The sequence below is a fragment of the Colius striatus genome, chromosome 6 (genome assembly GCF_028858725.1).
Source record: "Colius striatus isolate bColStr4 chromosome 6, bColStr4.1.hap1, whole genome shotgun sequence".
In the NCBI taxonomy this organism is placed as follows: domain Eukaryota; kingdom Metazoa; phylum Chordata; class Aves; order Coliiformes; family Coliidae; genus Colius; species Colius striatus.
Window position 1 is genome coordinate 18,717,182 of NC_084764.1, and position 22,819 is coordinate 18,740,000.

At 35.5% G+C, this 22,819-nt stretch overlaps 1 protein-coding gene across 5 annotated transcripts in view; it reads left to right on the top strand.

The window, feature by feature from the left end:
* Positions 1 to 22,819, top strand: part of NPAS3 (neuronal PAS domain protein 3) — a 620,517-nt gene that overhangs the window by 405,888 nt on the left and 191,810 nt on the right. For all 5 annotated transcript variants that reach the window (XM_061997548.1, XM_061997549.1, XM_061997550.1 and 2 more), the window contains one exon: positions 19,888 to 19,977. In XM_061997548.1, coding sequence (XP_061853532.1) covers positions 19,888 to 19,977 — 90 coding nt within the window. The remainder of the gene's footprint in view (positions 1 to 19,887; positions 19,978 to 22,819) is intronic.

Genomic DNA, 22,819 nt, shown 5'->3' on the forward strand with positions numbered 1-22,819 from the left:
TCATCAATATTTTTCTAGTTAAGATTAGTCCTTGCAAAGATGCTACCATATGAATTAGCAACAACAACAGTGCAAGATGACAAATATGAAAATCTTCTCTGCAGCTCATGTTGTGGACAATAGATGAGGATTGTTTGCTGGCACTAAGTGGAGCCCAATTGCTGGAGAAAAGAGTCCTATAACTTCCCCACTATTGTTATCAGAGACTCAGTAACATACACATCTTGTGTACCATGACTGAGTGTCCTTCCAAAATCACATAAATTTATTTCATTATATTTCATTGACGTCTACTGTTCCAGTTGATTCCTATTATAAGCCAAGTGAGCAGGTTGAATCCATTTTAGGGAAACATGTAGCCCTCATCATGTATATTACCTGGGAAAGTGTTGGCTAACAAATTGTACAACAATATCAGAAGCGAATGAGGCTCCACAAGACTAATTCTTCTTAAAATTGTACCAGTTTTGCCCTGCTTAACAGATTTCACTACATGGTTGTAACTCCTGATATCCACACAAGTAACTGAGTAAAACCAGGAATCCTGCATCTATTTATTTCTACAGAATGTTTATATACCTACATAGCAGTCTGAAAAAAATGTTTTATTACTAAAACAGAATTTAGGAGAGTTAAATTTCAATGCAATAAGTTTCTGATCAAGGTGGAGTACAAAGCTCACTTTAATAACAAATAATAAACGTTACACAGTCAGTAAGCGGTAGGGAAAAAAAAGAAATTTATAAATGCAGCCACTAGGATGTTTATTTTGTACTGATGGACAGGTCTATAGATCTATAGAGATCTGGTTCCCACACAGAGGCAGATGTGGGTAAATTTAGACACGTGGGGTTTTGCCTTTATAACCACAAAGATTTCTAGAAGAAAAAAATAAAAAAAGAAACTGTGGTATAAATTCTGAAACTTCTTAATTGGACATGATGTATGTGGCTGATCGGTCAAGTATAGAACTGAATAATAGCATACACTCAAGATACACTGACGTTTCTGTGTCATATGGTTTTTTGGATATTGCATCATTAAGAATGAGCAAGAGTCATGTTGAGAGCTCATACAGTAGCTGAATGTCTTCAGCTGATGCTGACACTCATCAGTAAATTTCCACATTGATGATATATATGCATCTTGTACCAAATGTCTTTGACTGATATTAACATAAATGGCAAAGCATTTGTCTTACCCAAGACAGCACATTTCTCCTATCTTCTGTATGGTTGCTAAGTGCTTCTTCTATAAGTATTCCTTGAGACTTTTGTAAGGGGAAAGGATTTGTTCTGTGACAGCAGATTTTCATACTGAATGACTTTGTATTTTCCGCTTACAGCTGTCCAGCATTGACCACTGTAAGAGTGGTAAGAGTACTTAAAGAACTTTTTTTCTTTTGACTTGCACACACATTCTTTTTCAACACTGTGTCTTGGACTGCTCACTCTGGCCAGATTCATGCAGCTAAAAAATTTGGACAGTATTTTTTTTAAATACTGCAGAAAGTCCGAAGTGTTCTCTAAGGGGAAAAAGAAAATGTTCTGCAGGTATGTCGAGGGCTATTCTCTTACAGGAAGACACAGCTGGGAAATTTATAATATTGTCTAGTCTAGCATTTTCCAAAAGCAGTATCAGTCTTTGTAAGAAAAGAATAAAATTTATTCCTTGAAGGAATAGGTCAGTAACATAAAGAAATTGGGAAAAGAAGTCCTCCTTCATCTCTGCTTCAGTTTATACATTGATGAACTGTTATTTGCCCATATTCCATCACGTTTTCAGTATCTTCAAGAGAGCATTAGCTTGCCCTTCCTACTGTGTTCTCCATTCTATTTTTTCTTTAGTTGGGTTTTTTTTGTATACACCTTCAAATTTCCATTCTTTCAATCCTTCAAATCCATGAAATTCATCTCCTTCCAGCATATTCTGGAACCTACTCCAAGACATTACTGCTTTGCATTTATGAGAACTGCTCTGTATCCTGAAGGTAGCAGGGAGAGCCCAGAGATATGAGTTCATCTGGCAGTACATTACCTTAAAAAGAGTGAATATTCTGAGTTAGGGCAGGTGATGTTGAAACAACAGCTAGTTGAGGAAAACAACATCGTCTGAGTTTCACATTTTAAAATACCATTCATTTTTAACAATTGTTATAAAAAGGAAAAAAGGTTAGAAGATGGCCAAACATGTGGAACAGTGAGTGTGCAATTTTTCATTCGAAGACCTACACTCTGATCCTGTAGCCAACATCAGACCTTAATTGGAGACATTTGCAGAACAAGTTTAATTCTGTTAATTAAAATTTTAGTACATGTTTAAGTACAATTTCTCATCTTTGAGAAGCAAAAATAACCTAAAAACTCACATAAAGGAACTTCTAAGAGTAAATAAAAGTACTACCTAGGTAATCACATTCTCTTACTATTTTCTAGCCCTTCAATACAGCATTGATTTTAGGACCAGAATTTACAAACACCTCTAGATCATACTTGGAAAAATAACATTGTATCACAGTTCAATGTACTAGAGTTTGAAAACCTGTTTGTCCCTTCTCTGTGATTGTGCAGAAATTCTGTGGTGACTGTAATGGAAACCTTGGTCATTGAATTATGAAAGACTCAATCTTCCCTCTTTTTTAATTTAAATTTCTAATTGTTGGCAAGATGTGTTGAATGTGAACTGAGGTAATGTGCTTTTCCTGAATCTGCAGGCTACCGTGCCTCCTAACATTGGGGTTTTAGAACTTCTGAGAAGTCATTTGTGCAAATTAAAATGACATTGAATCACGTAAGCAGTTCAAAATAGTAATTCCAATTATATTAATTTTCACTGACCCTGCCTTGGACAAAACAAAAGTTTCAAGTCTTACTGATCAGATTTAAATAGTTCTAAAAACAATTCTCTTGCACAGAAATTTTTAGAGATGTATTGAGTAGTCAATTGCCCAAACTCTATGACAAACCGTGCTCATGCCTCCTTTTGTTCCCCGTGGAGCTCAGAATAGGTGCTGCATTGGCAGCCTGTAAACGATGGTTCACTGGTAAACCAAGTGAAAGAGAATTCTTAGTGTCATGTGTTCCAATCTTGACCTGAAGAAAAGGATAAGCTTCATACAAGTTCTGCCCTCGTGCTTTGATGGAGATAACCAATAAGGTTGCAGTTGTAATTGGGATATTTGCTGAAATCACGTCATCAAGGTCAAACAGTAGCTACAGGCAGGTGACAAACCTTCAGCCTCCTAAGGGTGAGAAACAAATGCCTGTATGTAGTTCATAAAGAATTTTTAAAGGGCATATTGCTTTTAAGAGGAAAATGACGGCAGTGGAAACAGTGGAAGTCTGTGAGTGAGGAATGTTTATCCTGATTGTAAACTCAAGGAAATAGTTATCAATTCCTTCAGTGCTGGAGAGAGATTCAGAAAAAATATCAAATTCAAAGGAAAAATGAGAATTTCCAACTTAAGTAGGACAAAGGGATGTGGTGAATTTCCAAGATCATTGGTGTGTTTGTGCTGTTTCTCTGTCTTCCATATTAAGCATGATTTGTGTCCATTTGGCAGAGAATTTGGCCAGTCACGCTGCTTGCTAAACACTTTTATAGCTGGACTCTGAGCTGTGTTGAGTTTTGGAAGACTTAAGTACTGTTACTAGAAATGCATATGTAGCTTTCAGATCCCTTTGCACATATCAAACTCCCTAGGGACAGCCAATGTATTCCTTTCAAACCCCATGTTGCAACTAATGTAAAGTAAATCTTTAGCAGCTTTGTGGTAAAGGAGAACGTTTTTTTCCTCATAGTCTTTCCTCTCTGCTTCATGTTACTCTTTCTCTCAAGTCTCTGTATGTGCCAGAACATAGACTTACAGATAATTGAGCTTCCGTCTTGTTTCCTGAAGAGCTCCCACAAACATGTTTGTAAATCACTGAATTTGGGTTGCTGGCCACAAAGTTGCATTTATTTGTCTAAAATATATGACTTCTTTCCATCTACACTTACTATTTTTTTTCTCCAGAGTGAAATTCATCCAGTGTTTTGTGTTTGCTATAAATACACATCTCAGCTGTAATTCTATCCTTTGTGTCAACATTAAAATTCCCTTGTTCTATGTTTAGCTTGAATAATTACCAAACCATTTGCAATTAGAACTCTAGGATATGACCTCACATTGATTTATTCCTTCGTTTCTTTCTGTATTTAATACATTTCAGTTACTGAAAATACCAAATCTTTGTCCTTTTATTTTGATGTTTATCAGTAATGGAAACATTCCAAAACAATCAGCCAAATACCTATGCTTTGTTCATTTATTGCCTTCTCTGAAGATAAATTGACTGTACTCAACTCTCTTCAGCATTTTTCTTCACCTAGATATTATTGCCTTGTGCAGCCACCCCAAGGTGACTGTTATCACTTAATTAAATCCTTGCACGCTGGGAAGAAAAAACAACATTGTTCGTTCATAACCCCAAGGAGGTTGGTGGTTGGTTTTTTTTTTTTTTTTTTTTTTTCTTTAAGCCACTAAGCTTTTTCCCTGTTTTATTAACTTATTCCTGGCTACAACAAGACATGCTTTGTTGATGAGCAAAAGGTTGTATTAGCTTTTTATTTTCTGGGTAAACTTATCTCTTCTCTGGGAAAAAAATGTGGGCATTACAACAAAGAAAAAAAAAAGGAATCTCTCCAAACCCTGCAATTCTAGTAAAGGTCTGTGTAAACATCAAGCTAGTAAAGAGAAACAGGGGAGTAGCAGAAAGGAAATGAGAAAATAAAATGCAAACATAAAACTGGAACAAGACAAAAAAAGTAAGATGACGTGTATATACACAGAGAAACTACTGCAGTGCTGAGGGAAAATTGGCATAAGGAATAGCATTTTTGAAGAGAAAAATATATCAAGGCTCTTTATGTTACTGTCTAGAACAGCATCTTTTTATTAGCCTCTTGGTTAATGTCCCTGCTCTGCCTATTGATTTTAGACTACATAACACTATACTTTTACCTTTGCTTTTTTTTTTTTTCCATAGTGTACAATCCTACTTGAAAACTGTAAGAGGAAATATTTCAGAAGAACCATTCATTGAATATTTGGGATCAGTGATTTGCTTTTATGTTGTTTTAAGCACCGTACTTCATATGAGAAAGTTCACTTGAAGCGATGAGTTGCCAGAATATGTACAGTGTTTTAGCTGCCTTTTTGCTTGTTTCTAGCCCATTAAATGTAGAAAATAGATTTATCTACTTTAAAATTTAGGCCCGAGAAGCCATATATATTTGTTCGTGATGCTAAATCATTTTGCCACCTGCTGTGTTCAGCAATCATTTGCAAATAGTAAACACTGTTTAAAGCTGTAATATTTCCAAGAGCAGTTTACGCTGTGATATCATTTGTAAAAGAAGCATAACATTTTAGTGTGTAATAGGAAAGAACTTCTAAGTAGCTGGATAATTATGGTTTTGAAATATTACTACTTGTAATTCATAGACTGTAATTACTGTAGGTCAGAGACAGTAGTACGTTTGTATGCAAATTGCAAAATATTGATAGGTTTGTGTGGATTTGCTCCAAATCCAGCATGTCTGTAGTATGTATCAGTAGATAATCTCTGGAAATTCACAGTTCATGATAAAGTTTCAACCTAAAGTCTGGGATTTCTTTTTGTTCTGTGCATTTAAATTCTTGTCTGTAGCTTTTTGAATCAAATAATTAATTTTGCAATGTTTATACAGCTTAAATTTCTCTCTTTCTTAGCAATAACAAGAATCTTTCAGCTTACCTTATTTACCTTCACAGATTCTAGGAATGCTTTCTGATCTGTGTGCAATGGATCTCCCAACCACAGTGATTCTAACCTATGCTCTGTGGTTTTATCTGATCTATATTAACTTTGAGGCCTCTTGACTGCCTGTAGATCTATCTGCACATCCTAATGAACATATCACAAAGGTATCTGAAGCCCCATTTATTTGGAATAAAAGCAATAAGAATTTTTTCAGTTATTAAGACTTTAGGTTTGGTTTCAGATTACTATTAGAAAGTGGTTTAGAAAACATTAATTCTGCAATAAATTAAGTTTTGGTTTCAAAAGGGGGAGATTCCTCAGAAGGAGACAGTTTTAGCATTAGTGCAAGCATTAGGAGTTGTATGTAGGCAGAATTTGATATTTGAATTTGGGCTACTAATTTAAAGTAGATGTAGTATGTACATCCTTTTTATTTACTTTCCAAAAGTGGTTTTGTCAGTTTTTTTCCCTTTTCTTGTGCATTCTCATTTAGGAGTTCTAGTTCTACTTTTGCTGTATAGTAACTTTTTTCATATATAAATTTGAGACTAGTTTGTGATATCAGGGAATGTCACAGTGACTTCATTGGAAAATGGCACAGGAAACTTGTGAGGGAAAATTTTATTCCAGCAATGTTTAGATAGAAATGTTTAGTTAGAAAAATATGTCAAGATATATTGCAATTTCAAACATGGATGCTTTAAAGTTTCATACACAGTGAATGTCCATGTTTTAGGCCAAAAAGCATTCTGAATTTCTAATCACTTTTGTGTGTTTATTTTATTTTCTGTTTGAAATGTAATGTAGAAATAAAAAGTTAGTCTGGCTTAGGAAATCACCTATAGCAACTTCAATTGTAATCCTGCGAAGCATAGTATCACACTGAAAAAACTGTTTAGATTTTAAATCCTAGTCAGAACTCAAACAGTCTTCTTAGATGTAGAAAACATTTGGTTATATTTCTGTTGCAGTTATCTTTTGTGTGTATGCTTCTGCTCTTTCCCATCTGGTTTCAAAGCAGAATCAGGGAAGGACTGATAAAACACCATTTCTTTTTCACTATAGTGACTGAAAACAGATTGAAGAAATTCAGATAAATGTCGGAACTCGTTAAAGCATGACCACTTAAATTTACTGATTTGAAGTTGGAAACATTGCTGCCAATTAAAATGTCAAATTTACATGCAGAAATCTATCTATACTGCTTTCTGTGTTGTGTGTCAGGCAGCATATTCGTTTGGGCATGGTAACAGAACAGAATCTGAACTGCAAAGATGTTCACACAGCAGCATAAAAAGCACTGACAGCATCTAGTTGTCTGATAGGACAAGGCATAATGGTTTTAAACTAAAAGAGGGTAGATTCAGGCTAGATATAAGAAAGACATTTTTTATGATGAAGGTGGTGAAACACTGGAGCAGGTTGTTCAGAGAAGTGGTAGATGACCTGTCCCTGGAAACGTTCAGGATCTAGTTGGATGGGGCTCTGAACAACCTGATCTAGTTGAAGCTGTCAGTGCAGTTGCTGGTGAGTTAGACTAGATGACCCTTAAATTTGCTTTCCAACCCAAACCACTCTGTGGTTCTAATTTATTGTGGCTCAAAGTAGTTTTCCAGTCATTTAAGGCTCATTAAGAATGGAGAAAAAAGAAGCTACTGGGACAAATAAAAGGATGTTTGAAGAAGTTCTGGCTTACATTTTATTTTTTACATAAAGATTGCAGTTAAACTTGCACTAGAAATTCTTTCTTTGATGCACCACAGGTAAGATAAAAGTGTGCTGCATCAGGGTGGAGAGACATTGTCAAAATTAAACATTACAGGACCTCCAGGTATCAGGAGCAGGAATTCAGAACTGCACAATAAAGATGCCCAGATAACTAACGACTGCTGCCTGCAATTTAGACAACTGAGCAAATGTGTAAGGTATTTCTTAGGGTCTAGAAGAAGACATTGCTCAAGGCAGGAGACAATTGCAGATAGACACAACTTTTTAATGGAGCAGAAAGAAGAAAAATATCACAATGAAAGCAGGGAAAGCTAGGATGCTGCACTCACACTGTGCACTTAAAGCATCATAATAAGAAGAAATTAGAAGTGTTTCCTTGGTTTTCTCTGGGTGGTTCTGAGTCACAGGAAAATAGGCTAACATTTGGCAAGAAGTTTTCTTTGATCAGTTCTATTGATGAAGGCAGGTTTACCCTAATCAGGAAGAGACTCCAGACTTCAGGTCTGTTACAAATGGAAGTGAAACGGATAGTAATAGTGAAGAGCAATCATGTCAGTTCCTACTTGGGACATGGGATACGACACACAGATTGTTGACATATGTAATAGATAGCGTTAAGAATGATGGCGTCAAGACTTATTTGTGGCTCCTTAGATGAAGTGACATGTGGATTATTGGAACAACCAACAGCTACTGTACTCTGCAGTGTCAATGAAATCTTGAGCATCCTTTGATAAGAAGGTTATTGATACTTTATGCTGCTGCTGCTCCAGAGGTGCCCTTAAGGGCATATCATGATAGTGTGGCTGCACACTAAAACTCTGTAGTAAAAAGAGGAACATTTTCACATGTTTACTGTGAAATTGTTATTTAAAAAGGAAAAAAAAAAAATCCTCTGTTGAAACCTCATGTTTCCAGCTTCTCCTGGTACTATGTGGACAAACCATAACCCACTCACCCCTCCCCACCCTAGAAAATAGGGTTTTATTATGGAAACAGATGTATGAACAGATCCTTAATTATCACAGCAACCAGAGGTGCCACTATTATATATTAAGTTGTATATTTAAAAGAATATAAATATTTTTCAATGAAAGAGCTACTCTGTGCTGTTGATATCCTTGAATTTATGCAACGAGCTGGTAAACAGCAAAATCTATACTTATCTTTACCTACACAGATGTTAGAGGTGAGCTCAGACAAAAAAAAAATAAGGAGGGAATCAAGGGGGGAAGGAGAAATACAATGTTATCTTTGTAGCCTAGGGTAAGATTAGAGTCCTGTTGATGGCAGAGTTACATGCTGTCTTCTCACCTGGTCTTATATTCCAGCTGTGAAACAAAAGTGGAAGGTCAACATAGCAGTGGTGTTTTGTAGTGGCAAACTGAGTTGATTTCCTGAAATCTTTCAGGAGCAGAGCTCTGATTCCATCAAGATAATTGATTTTCACATAAATGTACATTCCTCACATTTGTGTGAAATCTGCTTCTGTAACCTCAAGACCCTTGAAGGAAGCTCCTCAACCCAGCATAGAGATGTCATTTTTATTGTGTAGATTGCAGATGTAGTGGATAATTACTTCAGGGAAAGATTTTGAAGTATTTCTATTATTAATGAAGTCTCTAACTTGCTTCAGGAGGTTGATTCTTTGTTTCTGTTAATCCCACATATTTGCAATACTCCTGTGTTCCCTTTTCTGAACTGCACAGATGAGCAAATAGAAATTGAATCTTCTATGGGCACCTGAACAGAAGGGTTGGACTAGATGATCTCTCGAGGTCCCTTCCAACCCTTAAGATTCTGTGATTCTGTGAATAGCATAGCAGAGTTTTCAGTACATATCCATCTTTTCTTCTATTGACTTTTATGTCTAAGACAGTAAAACCTATCTGAGCTTTTTTCAGTGCTGAAGGCATTTGAAAAGTTTCTGCTTTATCTCAAATGATAGGAAGTCTTAGTCCAGCTTTTACTGCTGCAGAGACTTTCAAAAGGTCTCTACTCCATTATCAGTCTGTTTTCGCCAAACTTGGAGCAATTTCTTAGCCTGTCATCAAATCTATCCAAAACTAGCCATGGATTGGAATGTTATTAGTAGGACACACAGACAAAGACATGTGGAGTAGAGAAAACAAATTTTGAAGTTGGAAGAATCACTTCACAGTCATGACCTCAAAGGGTTATAGTTTTGTGGGTCTTTCTTTTTTCCCCTATTCCTCTATAAACCTAACTTCTTCATTCCAGATTCCTCTTATTTCAAGAGTCATAGGAGTAAGGAGTCAAGTTGCAGTAACAGTTCTGGAGGCTTTTGTGTATCGGTCTTTACTGGAAAAGTGAGCATCTGCTTTAATTTCATCTAGTTGTATATGGTTCATAGAAAACTTGAGGGAGGACATCAGTGGAACTGCTCCACATTCCCATAGGTGAGGAAAGAATTGGCATAGCAAACAGATCACCTGCATTAGGACAAGGATTACTGACAGCTGGACGAACTCTCAGCTAATTAGGACTAGGTTCTTTCTTCTTTGCATTGTAACATGGGATAAGAGACTGAAGATAATACAGGGAGGAGGGCAGAAGGTTTCCATGTATCAGCTAAGGGTTACAGTTAGAAATGGCACTGGATTGAAAGGATTTTGGATTTCTTCTTAATGTTCTGTGTTTCTGTTATTTCCATTGACTATGAAGTATTGTCAGCATGTCCTTCTTTCAAGAAGAGTATAAATCAGAATTATATTCTAGGAAGGAACTTAACTCAATTTCTCATTTAAATCTATTCTGATTGTCTGTATTGCCATCTAACAGATTGAATATGCTAAACAGAAGCCCCTCATCCTGTTCTTCCCTGACCACAGCCGCTCTGTTTCATGAATATATGAAATCATGCGATGCAAGTGAGAACACATGTACTCAGTTCTAAGCTAGAGGTCTAATTCTAGCAAGCCAATTGTCAGGATCAATCATCAGAGTATTGGAATACCTACTGAATGCAGATGTTATTTTAAGAGTGCAATTAACTCAATATCACAAATTTTTCCATATAATTTTTTCACCTAGGGCATTTTTTGACATCTAGATACCTTATCTGTTTACTTTCACATAGTGTCAGATTGTGTAGATTGAAAGCAAAGCTAACTAAAGATGCAGATATGCAATGAATATAAGATCAATTTGAATGGAGCTTACATAAACTGAAATAGTCATACATAACACAAAATAGCTTTAAACTTGCAGCTTTGAAAACAGTAAAAATACTTCACAATAATACTTGTTCCACAGTCAGTTGTGCTTCTGTGGGTGCTTCTACCTACACAGCGTTTCAGTCAGACAGGTTCCCACGATCTCTTGCTGTGTGGTCTAAGATGCAGGTCTAGGGACCCAGCTCTCATTCTGCCCACTCTCGTTATTTATCATAGCTCCTGCTACTGGGTTACTTTACTCTTTCACTTTTGACGGTATACATTATGCAGGTACATACAGTGTCAAGTCCTTTACTCACGGTGACACCTCTCAGTGCACAAATACACAAGTGGAACATTTGTACCACTAAAGGCCAGAAACCACAAGATAGTAAACCCTTATGTATCCAAAGCAAAGCCAGTGTTCTCGGCCAAGTATACACTTAGTGCTGACCTGAAGCAACCGTGTTTTCAGGATATGAGATAAATAATGTAATCTCTGTATGATGTCTCATACGAAATAGACATAGATCATTGTATTAGGTGGCATGATGTTGGTATCACAATCTGCTGTCCAAACAGTCTGGAACCAACACTAGATATCCTATTAATTGAAAGGTAGGAGCTCATCAGGAATTGGCATCATAAAGATGAAAGGTCAGTGCTTTAATACACAACTCCCACAAAATTGAATTTTAATTAACTGTGAGTGTTGAATCCCTCCCTCAGGAGTCCTTTTTCTCCCTTTTTCTTTATACTAATATATATGGCCCTCCTCTCAGAAAAGAGAATAGCAAAGACAAAGTATAAATATTCTGTCTAGTAAGATTTTAACTTTATAGGTTTTCAACAGTGGTTAGTATAGCATGTACTAATATAAATTGATGTTTTGTTTTAGTAAAACATCACTTATGCAAAAGAATGGACAATGCAAAAATAGCATTTCACAAGGACAACAGCAGGTTTTTAACCTTTTGTATGTGTTCGTGTACACATGGGTCCCTAAAACTGTCCTTTGGCGGTTTAAATACTGTGTGGTGAATTTAAGTCATTAAACAGTAAGCTTACTTTTCTCAATTACCTTTAACAGCCCTTTTAGACAGTTTAGGTTGAAGTTGTTCACAATAAATAGTTCAGATTGTCCAAATTGTTTTATAGGTCAGATTTCAGTTTGAATAGCTCAGGTTGAAATCAGTCAGATGGAAGACCACAGACTGGAAAGCATTGGTACAGATGCAGGGAATGTACATTTTACTGAACATCTTATTGCAATAAAACCACTATAAAATTGTCTGCATGCCAAGTAGAAGATTACTGTATCACCATTTTCCACTTGTTCTAAAAGAAGTAAAAAAACTCAAGTCATACTTTCTATCTTTCACTAGTGGGTATTAATCACCTTCTAAAATATTTTACGTAGGAGAGATTTTCTCCTACATGTCACTGAAAAACAATCCAAAACCTTCAAGTTGTAGCAAGTCATCATGCAGTTAAAATCTTAATGCCATGGAAAGCTAACATGTAAATTAAAATAACCTGCACAGCAATCTGACTTCAGCAGAGCTAACACTGTACAGGGTAAAGTGTCAAACCACTTCTAACAAATAGTTTAATTCCCTCAATGCACGTCAGTTTGTCTTCTACATGAAAAACCTGTATGAAGAATTTCAACAGTTCAGCCCAGCAATTTAGATCAGTTAATCAAACAGAAGCATAATAATGAACAGAGATACAGAGGATACAGCAAAACAATGCAAGTACTTGACCAAAAAATTCCACTGAGATAATGAAAGATCATCTGACTTCTACCATGTAACTCAATTTTGTTTTCTTATCTGTATTTTCGCGTTGATATGGTTGTCTGCATGTTATATGAGTGGGTTAGCCAAAACAAAACCCCAAAAGCCCTACACAAAAAAGTAAAACCCTTATACTATGATAATCTGTGTTCAGAATAAGTGCAAGGTCTCTATCCTGGAATTTTTTTTTGTTTTTTTTTTTTTTTTTTGCATAAGTAAACCTCACTATTTGTTGCTTCTAAAAACAATGTAATATTACCCAAGGATATTTTTTTTTCCTTACTATGATGCCAACTTTTCAGCAAGTCTAATAGTTTTTGTGGTGCAGTTTCCTCTGTGAAGTCAGGGTGGTTCAGGATTTTGTAGCAATATAGAATGGCCTTCTAGGAAAAAAAAATGCTGTCTAATAGGCACAGATCCCTAAAAGTAATGTATTGTTTTTATACAAACACACACACACAAAAATAATCAAACTTAATCTTTGCATTTTTTTTTTCTTAAACTCCTGTAGCTTAGAGATTTTTAATCTTTCTGTGATCCTCAGGCTCATCTAATACTTGGCAATCTATTATCAGTGAATAAACCTGGGAGTACCTTAAGAACCCAACTGCCACTATTAATCATTCTTGCCTGTAAAATTTTCTCCTCTACGCTCTCCCCTTTTGCAGTGGTTCTGATCTGGAACAAAAGCTGTTTTCTCTCATCAAATGATAGATCTGCCCCTGCAACTTTTCGCTCCTTTGGTTACATGAACATACTTATTCTTAAATCTGGCAAAAGATGTGTCAAGGGAATCAGTAAAGTTTTCTCTTCCTCCTTCATTTCTTGGCTTCAAGCTATAAAGCAGACCTTTGGGGGATGTGGTCAGTTTCTCACAGATGGGCTCTACACCTTATCTCTTCTGAGAGGAGGATGACTTCTCCTATTCTTCCCCTGCTGATACAGGGTCCCTCCCATGGGACACACTCCTTAACAAACTTCTCTGGTGTGGGTTCTTTCCAGCAGCTATGGCTTCTGTAAATATTGGGTCCCTCCCATGGGACATGGCCTCCTCTGGGTATAGTCACTGCCCCTGGCACAGAGTCTTTAATTAAGTGCAAACGAATTTCAGCCTCACCAGTCCTCTCCACAGGATGCAGGGGAGTCTCTGCTCCAGCACACCTCCTTCTCTCTTCCCTCACTGACCTTGGGGTCCGCATGGTCACTTCTCTCTTGTCTTCCAACTCCTTGCACCACCACCACCCAGAAAAGAAGGGACAGGAAGGACCCTCTTCCTGTGGCTTCATCTTCTTAAAAGATGATCCGTGGAGGCGTCTAATTGGCTCAGCCCCAGAAGCGGGTCTGGCTCAGAGCTGGGCAGAGTTTTGAGCAACTTCTTACAGGAGCCATCTTTACAGCCCCTTCCCCCTTACCAGAAACAGCTCCACACAAAACCATGACGGCTTGTAGCCTAAGGAGTAAGTCCTTGCAATAAGTTCTGCCTTTTTATTTTACTCAGGCTTTTTTTTTTTTTTGCTTTGTTTTCTGTGAGGAATTAAAAAGATGGCAGAGGATGAATAAAGCTTTTAGAGATTTTTGTACATCAGAAGATGGTCAAACTTTAGTTTCTCATTTTTATTCACATGTATCAAATATATGCCAAGTAAAATCCTCTTTCCAGCAATAATACTCTAGTTGTCTTATAGTACTTAACTGTGAAAGCTCAAGGTCAGCTTTTCTACCTAAGCAGATATGCTTTTGTATGTTTGTTAGTGTTGCTGGAGGATATTACTCTGATATCTTAATAGTGATGGTACAGTAGATGGTCACTGAGGCATTGAATCATATTGCTGTTAGCCACTGTTTTTATTTCATTTTAATCCCACATCCAAGAATTGTTGCCATGAAATTTACTTTTTTGTTGCTGTCTTTAGTAAATCATGCTATAATACAATAAATGAATTATGTAATGATGTGTTTATTATAAGGAGGGAGAATTTGCTTTCTTAAATGTCAATTGCATTCAGTACTGCCTTTCCTTTAAAAAGAGTAAAATATTTTTGCTATCATTGCATATTGTGTGTCTAATTGGTGACAGGCTTGGTCCTCAAAGTAATGCTTGACTCAAGTTGTAATATCATTATGTCATAACAGTGAAAAATACTAATTAAGATGATCTGTTTGCCTGTGATTCTGTGAAAAAGTTTAGTATATCAATTAATTTGTTTTATCAGGGGGAATAGTACTTCCTCAGTCTCTATTTCCTGATCAGAGCCTGAATTATGAGAAAAACATCACAGATGCATGCTGGATTGGACAAAGAACACATGCATGCATTTAAATCATGTATATCTTACTTTTTACTGATGTAATTGTGAAATATGTTCTTTTTGCATTCATAATTAGGGGGTGGAACAGATGGTGAAGACTTAGTTTAAAATAATCTGTCATTAAAATAACCTAGCCTACTGGTAATTCTTCACTCTAACTGGAGTTTAGGTCAGGGTAACAGCATTGTTTGCAGCGTTGGAATACACTAGAAAGAGTTAGGGACTTTATAGATAATATGAAATACGAGGATATTCTCCAGAAGGACACTGTAGTAAGACTCCAGTGAATTAAATTTGCCTGTAGTGGGAATATGCAAAATTCCTCTGACAAATATAAATCCATTTAGTACAATGCATTATACATTAGCACATATTCGGTCAAACTGGCACAGTAGGTTTCATATCCTGAGAGGAAATAACCTCACTATTCTACAAACACTGTAAAAGGCACTTAGTATTTTGAGTTAAAAACCCGTGCTTTACATTTTCACATTATTCTGATGTCAGAGGATATAAATTGTTATTATTGGCATTGTTATTCACAGGTGCTGTAGCTAGGGACTTTTATATCCGAGTCTCACTTCCTTCATGTCTACCACATTGACTTGCTAGTATGTGACAAAGGAAATCTTGTATTAGTCCTGTCTGGCTAGTGTAGAACAGTTTTCAGGACTAAGAAAGCTGACTCAATAAATCAGATAGTTGCATGTCTTTAAAGCATTTATTTCAGTGTTTCCTCTTAGATTTCATTCTCTTAACAGCTTTGAAGAAAGCATATAGATTTCTGCATGGTATTATGATAAATCTTCTCGAGGAGGGGCAAGCATTAACATTTGTATCGGTTCTTTTTCATCTTAATCCATCCTTGGTTAATAATCAGAACAGTCTACATAGTGGGTAAGAAGATGTAATTAACCCTTTGACCCTAGAATCTTAATTGGTGCCTGTTAAAAACAGTGGGGCAGTTACAAAAAAAAAAAAAATTAAGAAGTAGCCTGTGGTGACTGAAACAGCATAATACATAATGTTTTTTGAAATCAAAAGTACTAGGGAACTTCAGTTTTAATCACATTTTGCATAACCTACACATTTTGTATGGGTTAAAACAAGAAGTTGATAGTATTTTAAAAATTGGATTATACTCAAAATTGGCATTTGAGATCACCCTGACCCCTTTTCAGCTGCTACACTAGATGGGATAGGGATAGGTTTGAGTTCATTGCAGTCATCTTCATTTATAAAAATTTTGGAGAATGAACTCAAGAATGTTTTCCTAGCAGAAGATACTCCACCTTTATTTTCATGACCTCTGCTTCAATGACAATAGGACATGATACGAAAAAATAGTTGCCTTTGCAGGCCCTATTTCTATATTATAATTGATGATAACTATGGAACATCTGAATCAGATATCCTGTCTGTCTTTGAACGACAGTGACTCTGGTCAGAGATTCCGACTGAAATTACACTGTGGCGCTCATTTTAAAAAAGAGAGATTTGAAAGCTGGCTAAATCCAGTACCCTTCTTGCATTTATTGTGTCCTTAATTATACAAAGATAATATGAATAATATTTCCAGAGATTTCTCAGTAAAGCAAAATTGTTTGTGGATAGGTAGTATAGGATGGTATCACATATTCTTCTTTAGTATATAACATAACCTCTGTTATGTTGCCTGCCACCTTCTCTGAAGTCTGCTGCTCTCTTGGCATGCACAAAGGACATACGCTTTATGAAAAATTGAAAAATTTCAACACGCATTACTTAAATAATAAATATTCATAAATAATACCTATGAATAACGAATGAGACAGTCCTTCAGAACTATTGTTTGACCTGTATAAGAAACAACAACATTGTCACAAAAGTGGTCCAGCTCAGTATTTTCATACTGGTAGGAGGAATTGCCTTGCATTGAGGATTACTATTTCTCCACCTACTTCTATTGTCATTTTTCTTACATAGTAAGACTTGAGCTTGGCACCTGGGACCTTTTTTCGAATGTCTTTTGTATTCTGGGCATAGAAGTAGTTAGCTGTTAATCAGTGGATTTTTCAAAATACCATTAGATAAACTTTCTGATTTTGCTTTATTGAACAAAATGCTAAATCTGGTTAGTATTTGTACCCAAGCATAACTTCAGAGAGGTGGGAAAGGAAATGGAGGAAGAAGGACTGACCACAACTTAGCAGTCTTGGTAGACATAATGAATTAATTTTATGACACGGAAAGTAACTAATCATGCAAGAAACCAAAGAAGCGATGGGTATGCTGCATTGGTCCTGCCAGTCCATCAGTGGTGCTTCCTTAGTACCTCCCTTGTAAATCTAGGAGGCAAAAGTAAAGAATGGTCTCCCAGAAACAAAGAGGACAAAGGGGTAAAGAGTTAAAACTATTCAATTGAAAGGAGAGAATGAGTCGATAACACGGAAAACTCCCAAGTGCTTAAGTCTAATGCTTCTCACTTTAACACTCTTCCCAGTTGCTGAAGACTTTCCAGACTGTAGCCATGAAGACCGAAATGTCTTTCTACAGTTGTTTAAAGAGAGTTTTATTTATTTATGTTTTTCCAGAAAAACTGTTTACAGCCACTTCCAAAAGAACACTGAGGAAAAAACTCTTCTACATAATCAGTTTTCTTCAAACTTTTGTTTCATTAAGAAGCCTGAACTCCTACCTAAGGTGATGCAAAAAGAAGCAGGAAAGTCATCAGTGACTTGGAGAATTATTTTTAATTGTTCTTACAAAACTCTGTCCAGATATGCCAGATAATTACACACTAGTGCAGTGTACTAAACAGACTAGACCATATATGTGCTCTACTACATGTAACTTGAGTAAAAGAGCAAGGGGACCACACGAGAAGCCTGGATATGTAAAAAACTGAGAAAAGTTGGTTCTGTATGATACACAAATTACCTGGGAAACTTCTTTCCACAAGATATCATTGTGCCTAGAACACAACAGGGGACAAAAAAAAAGTCTTGAGCACACTAGTTATAAGAAATTATTGTAAGGAATATCATATATCTTGGTCATGCCAACTAGTAACAACCCAAGGTTAGAAAGAAACTTCTAGTAGGGTTGTCTTTACCTACATATCCTTTATGGATATTTCAAACACTGCTCTGAAGTATCTAGATACACACTGTCAGACCCAGGAAAACCAAACACTGCAGATAGGCCATTATTTTGATTCAGTGAAGCAATTTATTGTTGCTTGTGGAGAATGGTGTTCTAGCAAAGACATATGTAGGTGCCCAGGGAATCAGGGTGACAGTACTCAGTTTTACTTCTAACAGAGGGCTAAAGCAATTTCCTCATAGCAACATGGAACAGAGAGTCAGGAAAACTTAAACCAAGACCTTTAAAGATTTACTCTTCTGATCTTTCTGTGACAGGAAGCAGCAAAAGAAATTATACATAGTGGGAGAAATTTAATGTGTAAAGATTTTAATTGTCCTTGTATGGATATAAATTTGAACTTCACTGTTCCAAATTTTCCACCTGTTATTGATGTTAAAATTCAAGAAAATTATGTTAATCGTTTGAAAAGAAATGATGATGGTTTATAAGAGGCCATAAATGGCTTGCGTAATGTAAATGTTTTTACATGAAGGAAATCTATGCAGATTTACATTTTTATTAATTCATAAATATAAATTGGAGTCTTTCTTTAATGCAGTGTCTTTAGTGAGGTTTTGTTTTCCAATATATGGTTTCTTCTTTTTAGAAAACAGTTTTTTGAACTAATTCCACCACCTACTACTTCAGAAGAAGGTGAACACTTGCCAAAGACATCTTTTGACCAGCAGCATGTTAGAAATTAATCAAGAAGCAGAAGAATAAAAAAATTTAAAACCTTCAGAAGTCACTGTTCAGTATCTGAAAAGTGAAATGATTACATGCGTTTGTCATCATATAAATCCATCAAATTTGTGTGCATCTCTTATCTTTTCTTCCAAAACCTCTCAAATGCTACAGTTATATTTTTACATTACACATATATTTATGCTAAGGGGATATTTGAGAGAGGAGTTTTTTTGTGCATTGTTACTTATTCATCTTAACATTTGGAGTGTTTACTATTTTCTGATTTGTTTTAGAATTTCTGATTTCTGGAATTTTGTGATTCTGCTTTTGAAATAGTGAATGTTTGTGTGCCAATAATCAGCCTCATAAAAAGCATAAAAGTAAAGACACATACAGCGTATGAAAGGCAGTTTCTTCCTAGTGCAGATTTGCTTTTATTCCTAGCGATATATTTCCATCTTGTTATGCAGTGATTTACTCTGTGTGTCAGTTTAGAATTTAGTCTTTTGTTTATTAACTGCACTCATGTTTCAAAAGGTGTGCATTAATCTATGTAGTCATATTTTGATTTTTGCAGTTGCAATGGAAAACACATCCAAAGACTTGAACCTGTCAAAGTAAAATCTGATCTAGAGTTTTACTCCAAAGGAATGAAATTCATATCATTTTTATAGACCTAAGCTGTAAACGTATTTGACAGTAATCTACTGATTGGCTTTGTTATCTCACAAAAGGAAAATGGGGGTTGTATATGTGTGTGTATGTGTGTGCGTGTGCGTGTGTAATCCTCAATTAATTAACAAATTATTTAGGTCCATAGTGGTTTGAGTGATGGTTGAATTGTATTTTCCCTTTCTCAGTTTTTAGAAGTGAAAATTCCCTGCTTTGATTCTAGGGGATGTAGAGGGTTCCTCTTACATACACTATTTGGAAGGTTATTTGTTTTCTTTATTTCTCTCAGTCAAACAGTTAAACATGTTATTTTTCTATATTGCTTCTGTAATGCAAATTATATAAATTTTATAATGTAACTGGCAGACATAAGCATGACAATAAGTCATTGAACTTTAGTATGTGCTCATATGCTCTTTATTAATAAGTAGGCAGAATAAAAGGAATTGTCTTAAGATTTCAAATTAAAAACACGCTTCTATAAATCAGAACATTTTCCTCAATTTGTTCTGTGATGCCTTTGTTTAAATATTATTTCTAACTCAAATTTAGAAATTTTTATTAATCTATTTACCTTGTTTGTTTCTTTGTTTGTTTTACTCTGTAGTCCCTGGATGGATTTGTATTTGCACTAAATCAAGAAGGAAAATTTTTGTACATTTCAGAAACTGTCTCCATCTATTTAGGCCTGTCCCAAGTAAGTACATTCTTTCAATTCTAGAACATAATTATGTATAAAGCATTCTTCTGTTCTTAAATAATAATTTGGTTTCTGTATTTTGTGTGGATTGTTGGATTACTGATTTAAAGTTGCATCTGGTTCATCCTGAAAAGTAATTTAATAACATATCTATCAGTATTGGATGTTGAGATAAGACAAACTTGTGCCTGAAAACTTTTTGTCATGAAAGATCATTATTAATTTATTGAGAACAAATGAAGTTTCTTTTCTCAGTTGTTTTGAACTTTAAACCTCTGTACCTGATAGGAAAGGGACACACTAATAGTACTTCCCTTGTGTCCTATTACTGGATGTTTATGGAGTACCCTGCATTATCCAGGGAGCTGACACGATGACAGGGAGTCATTTGGAGTCAAGAAATACTGAAAGAGACCATTAAAATATCTTGCAGAAAGGGTTCCAACAAGGACATATTTTGCCTCTTTCACAAATGCTCACTAATATGAAAAGATTTTTTTTTTTTTTTTTCATTACTGACAATTATTTTTCAAAGACTAAATGGCAGGACAAAAGTGGGGAGAAAAGTTGCTTGTTGATGCTTATTCCTAATCCTGCAGCATTCAGAAATGTTTAGGAAGGATAGCTTCTTTCTGCTTGTACTTAGAAATGCAGCAGAAAGATTTTGCATGATGATTTTCAGAGAAGGATAATGCACTTCTATTGCAGTCACCCTGAGGAGAAAAAAGAAAACTGAGATTATGTTTATTTCAGCTCCCATAAATTGTGACCCATACTGCTATTAGGAGGCAACTGTTAGCACTGGCAACTGTCAGTTTTGCTGTACCACAACAGTGAATTGGGGAACACTTGGTGAAGAAAAAGACTAATTTTAAATATTATCTGGTGAGAATCAGAATAGAGGTTCATTAATTCTTCAAAGATCATGCAAGCAATTGGCTGTAATAAGTTCAGTAATTGTTGTTTTGTGCTGGATTTAGCAAATCAAATGATAGGAATGGAAACAGAGCTGTTTCTAACTCGTATCAGTATTCTTGTCTCTCATTAAAGTTACTCATTTTGTAATAGACTTTAATCCCTGCCTTAATCTGTTTGGGAGTTAATATCAAGAATCTCAGATTTTGAAATCGGTGCGCCACCATGTTGCTAATACAGTAAAAAATCGGAACTTTAATGTTTATTATTGTCTTCTGCTCATATTAATCTGTTTTATGCATAGTATCCAACAAAGTTTAATAAGCCAGTAAAGAAGAAGGATGGATAATTAGTTTAAGCAGGTAAATGCTAATTAGGAAACTCCTGAAAGGCATCCATTATACACTAGCTTAAAACAAATTTTACAGCCCTGGTTAGTGGTGTAATCCAAATTCTGTCAAGGCAACTGCATTTTCTGTAATTGAGATGTGTATGTTTGCTTTGCATAACAGATGGCTCTGTATGCTTAGACTGATAGCTAGGAAAATAATAATTGCATTATTCTGGCCAAAAGAATATTAGCTCTTGGGTTTTGGCCATTTCAGTCAGTCCTCCTGCCAGCACAGCATATGCACATATATGGATTGGATTTTCAAGGAAATTGATGCATCTGGAATAGTGTGGCCATCTGAAATATCATCTGTTCAAGAAAAATTTGGCTTTAACCCTATGCTAGTCTGTTGCTAAAAGCATTTTCTGCCACTGTCATTTTAACTATAGGAGTAGCTAAATTTTTCCTTACTCTGAACTTACATCTTGTCGTTGAGCCTTTACACTTCCTATTGATCCCCATATGCATTTCAAGCAAAGATTCAGATTAATAAAGCAATTGTCTTTGCATCTTAGAGTATATGATATATCAGGATGTTTCCTTTCATTCATTATTGAAAGTATTGATGGAAAAATCTACCAAAAATCAGAACCAAGACTGTGGGTTTTAATACAATCATAGGTGAGATCTACTGAGATCTACTAAAATATGTGTGATTTTTGCTGTTCTCATCTGTCTTACAGAGACATTTTGTGTATCTCAGACCTACCATATTTATATTTTTAATATATCATCCTCTTGGTATAATGATATGTATCTAGATCTCTTAATAATGACAATAGAAATGTTGTTGCTACTTGTTACTTAATCACTATTCAAAGGTTGTTTGTTACAAAAAATAATTAGCAAGAATATCCAGAAAAACATTTATCAAACTATATATAGAAATGCTAATATTTGCACTACAATAGTCTTAAAATACTTGTGAATTCTGAATTTCTGGAATGGTGCTCTGTCATACATGTGGTGCTGCATTTCTTGCACTGCCAGTGAACATTGATAGGTCCCTGTCCTGATAATCCCCAACTATATATTTATATAGAATCTCTAGGAAACTTTGCACCTCAGAAAAACTAGATGCACATAATAAACATTTTTTTGAATCATCTTAGAGTACTGACTTTACTTTCTAGTCAAATATCTTCTTAGAGACTTCTTCCTTGTTTGGTTAGTTTGTTGGGTTTTTTTTTTCTGTTTTAACTAGTACGTTGAAGTAACAAACAATTTATTTTGTACTTTCAAAGCAAAATCTCATGTCTCTTAGCTGAAGGAAAATAGTCCTTGTACAGAGTCTCAGCAGGTAAAAACAGTTTTTCACAGAATTAAATTTTTCTCTTTTCTAAACATTGATAGCAAGTGGTAGAAAATAGATGGATGATGATGTTCTAAGATAACTGCAGGGCTAATAGTAAAGAAATCTGATAAAACAGTATCTTGGGAGGTGGTCTGGGAATTATGATAATAAAGTTACTCCTGGTAAAAATAACAGTATATTTGAACAGTAAACTAAAATTACAATAAATACTCTTTTGA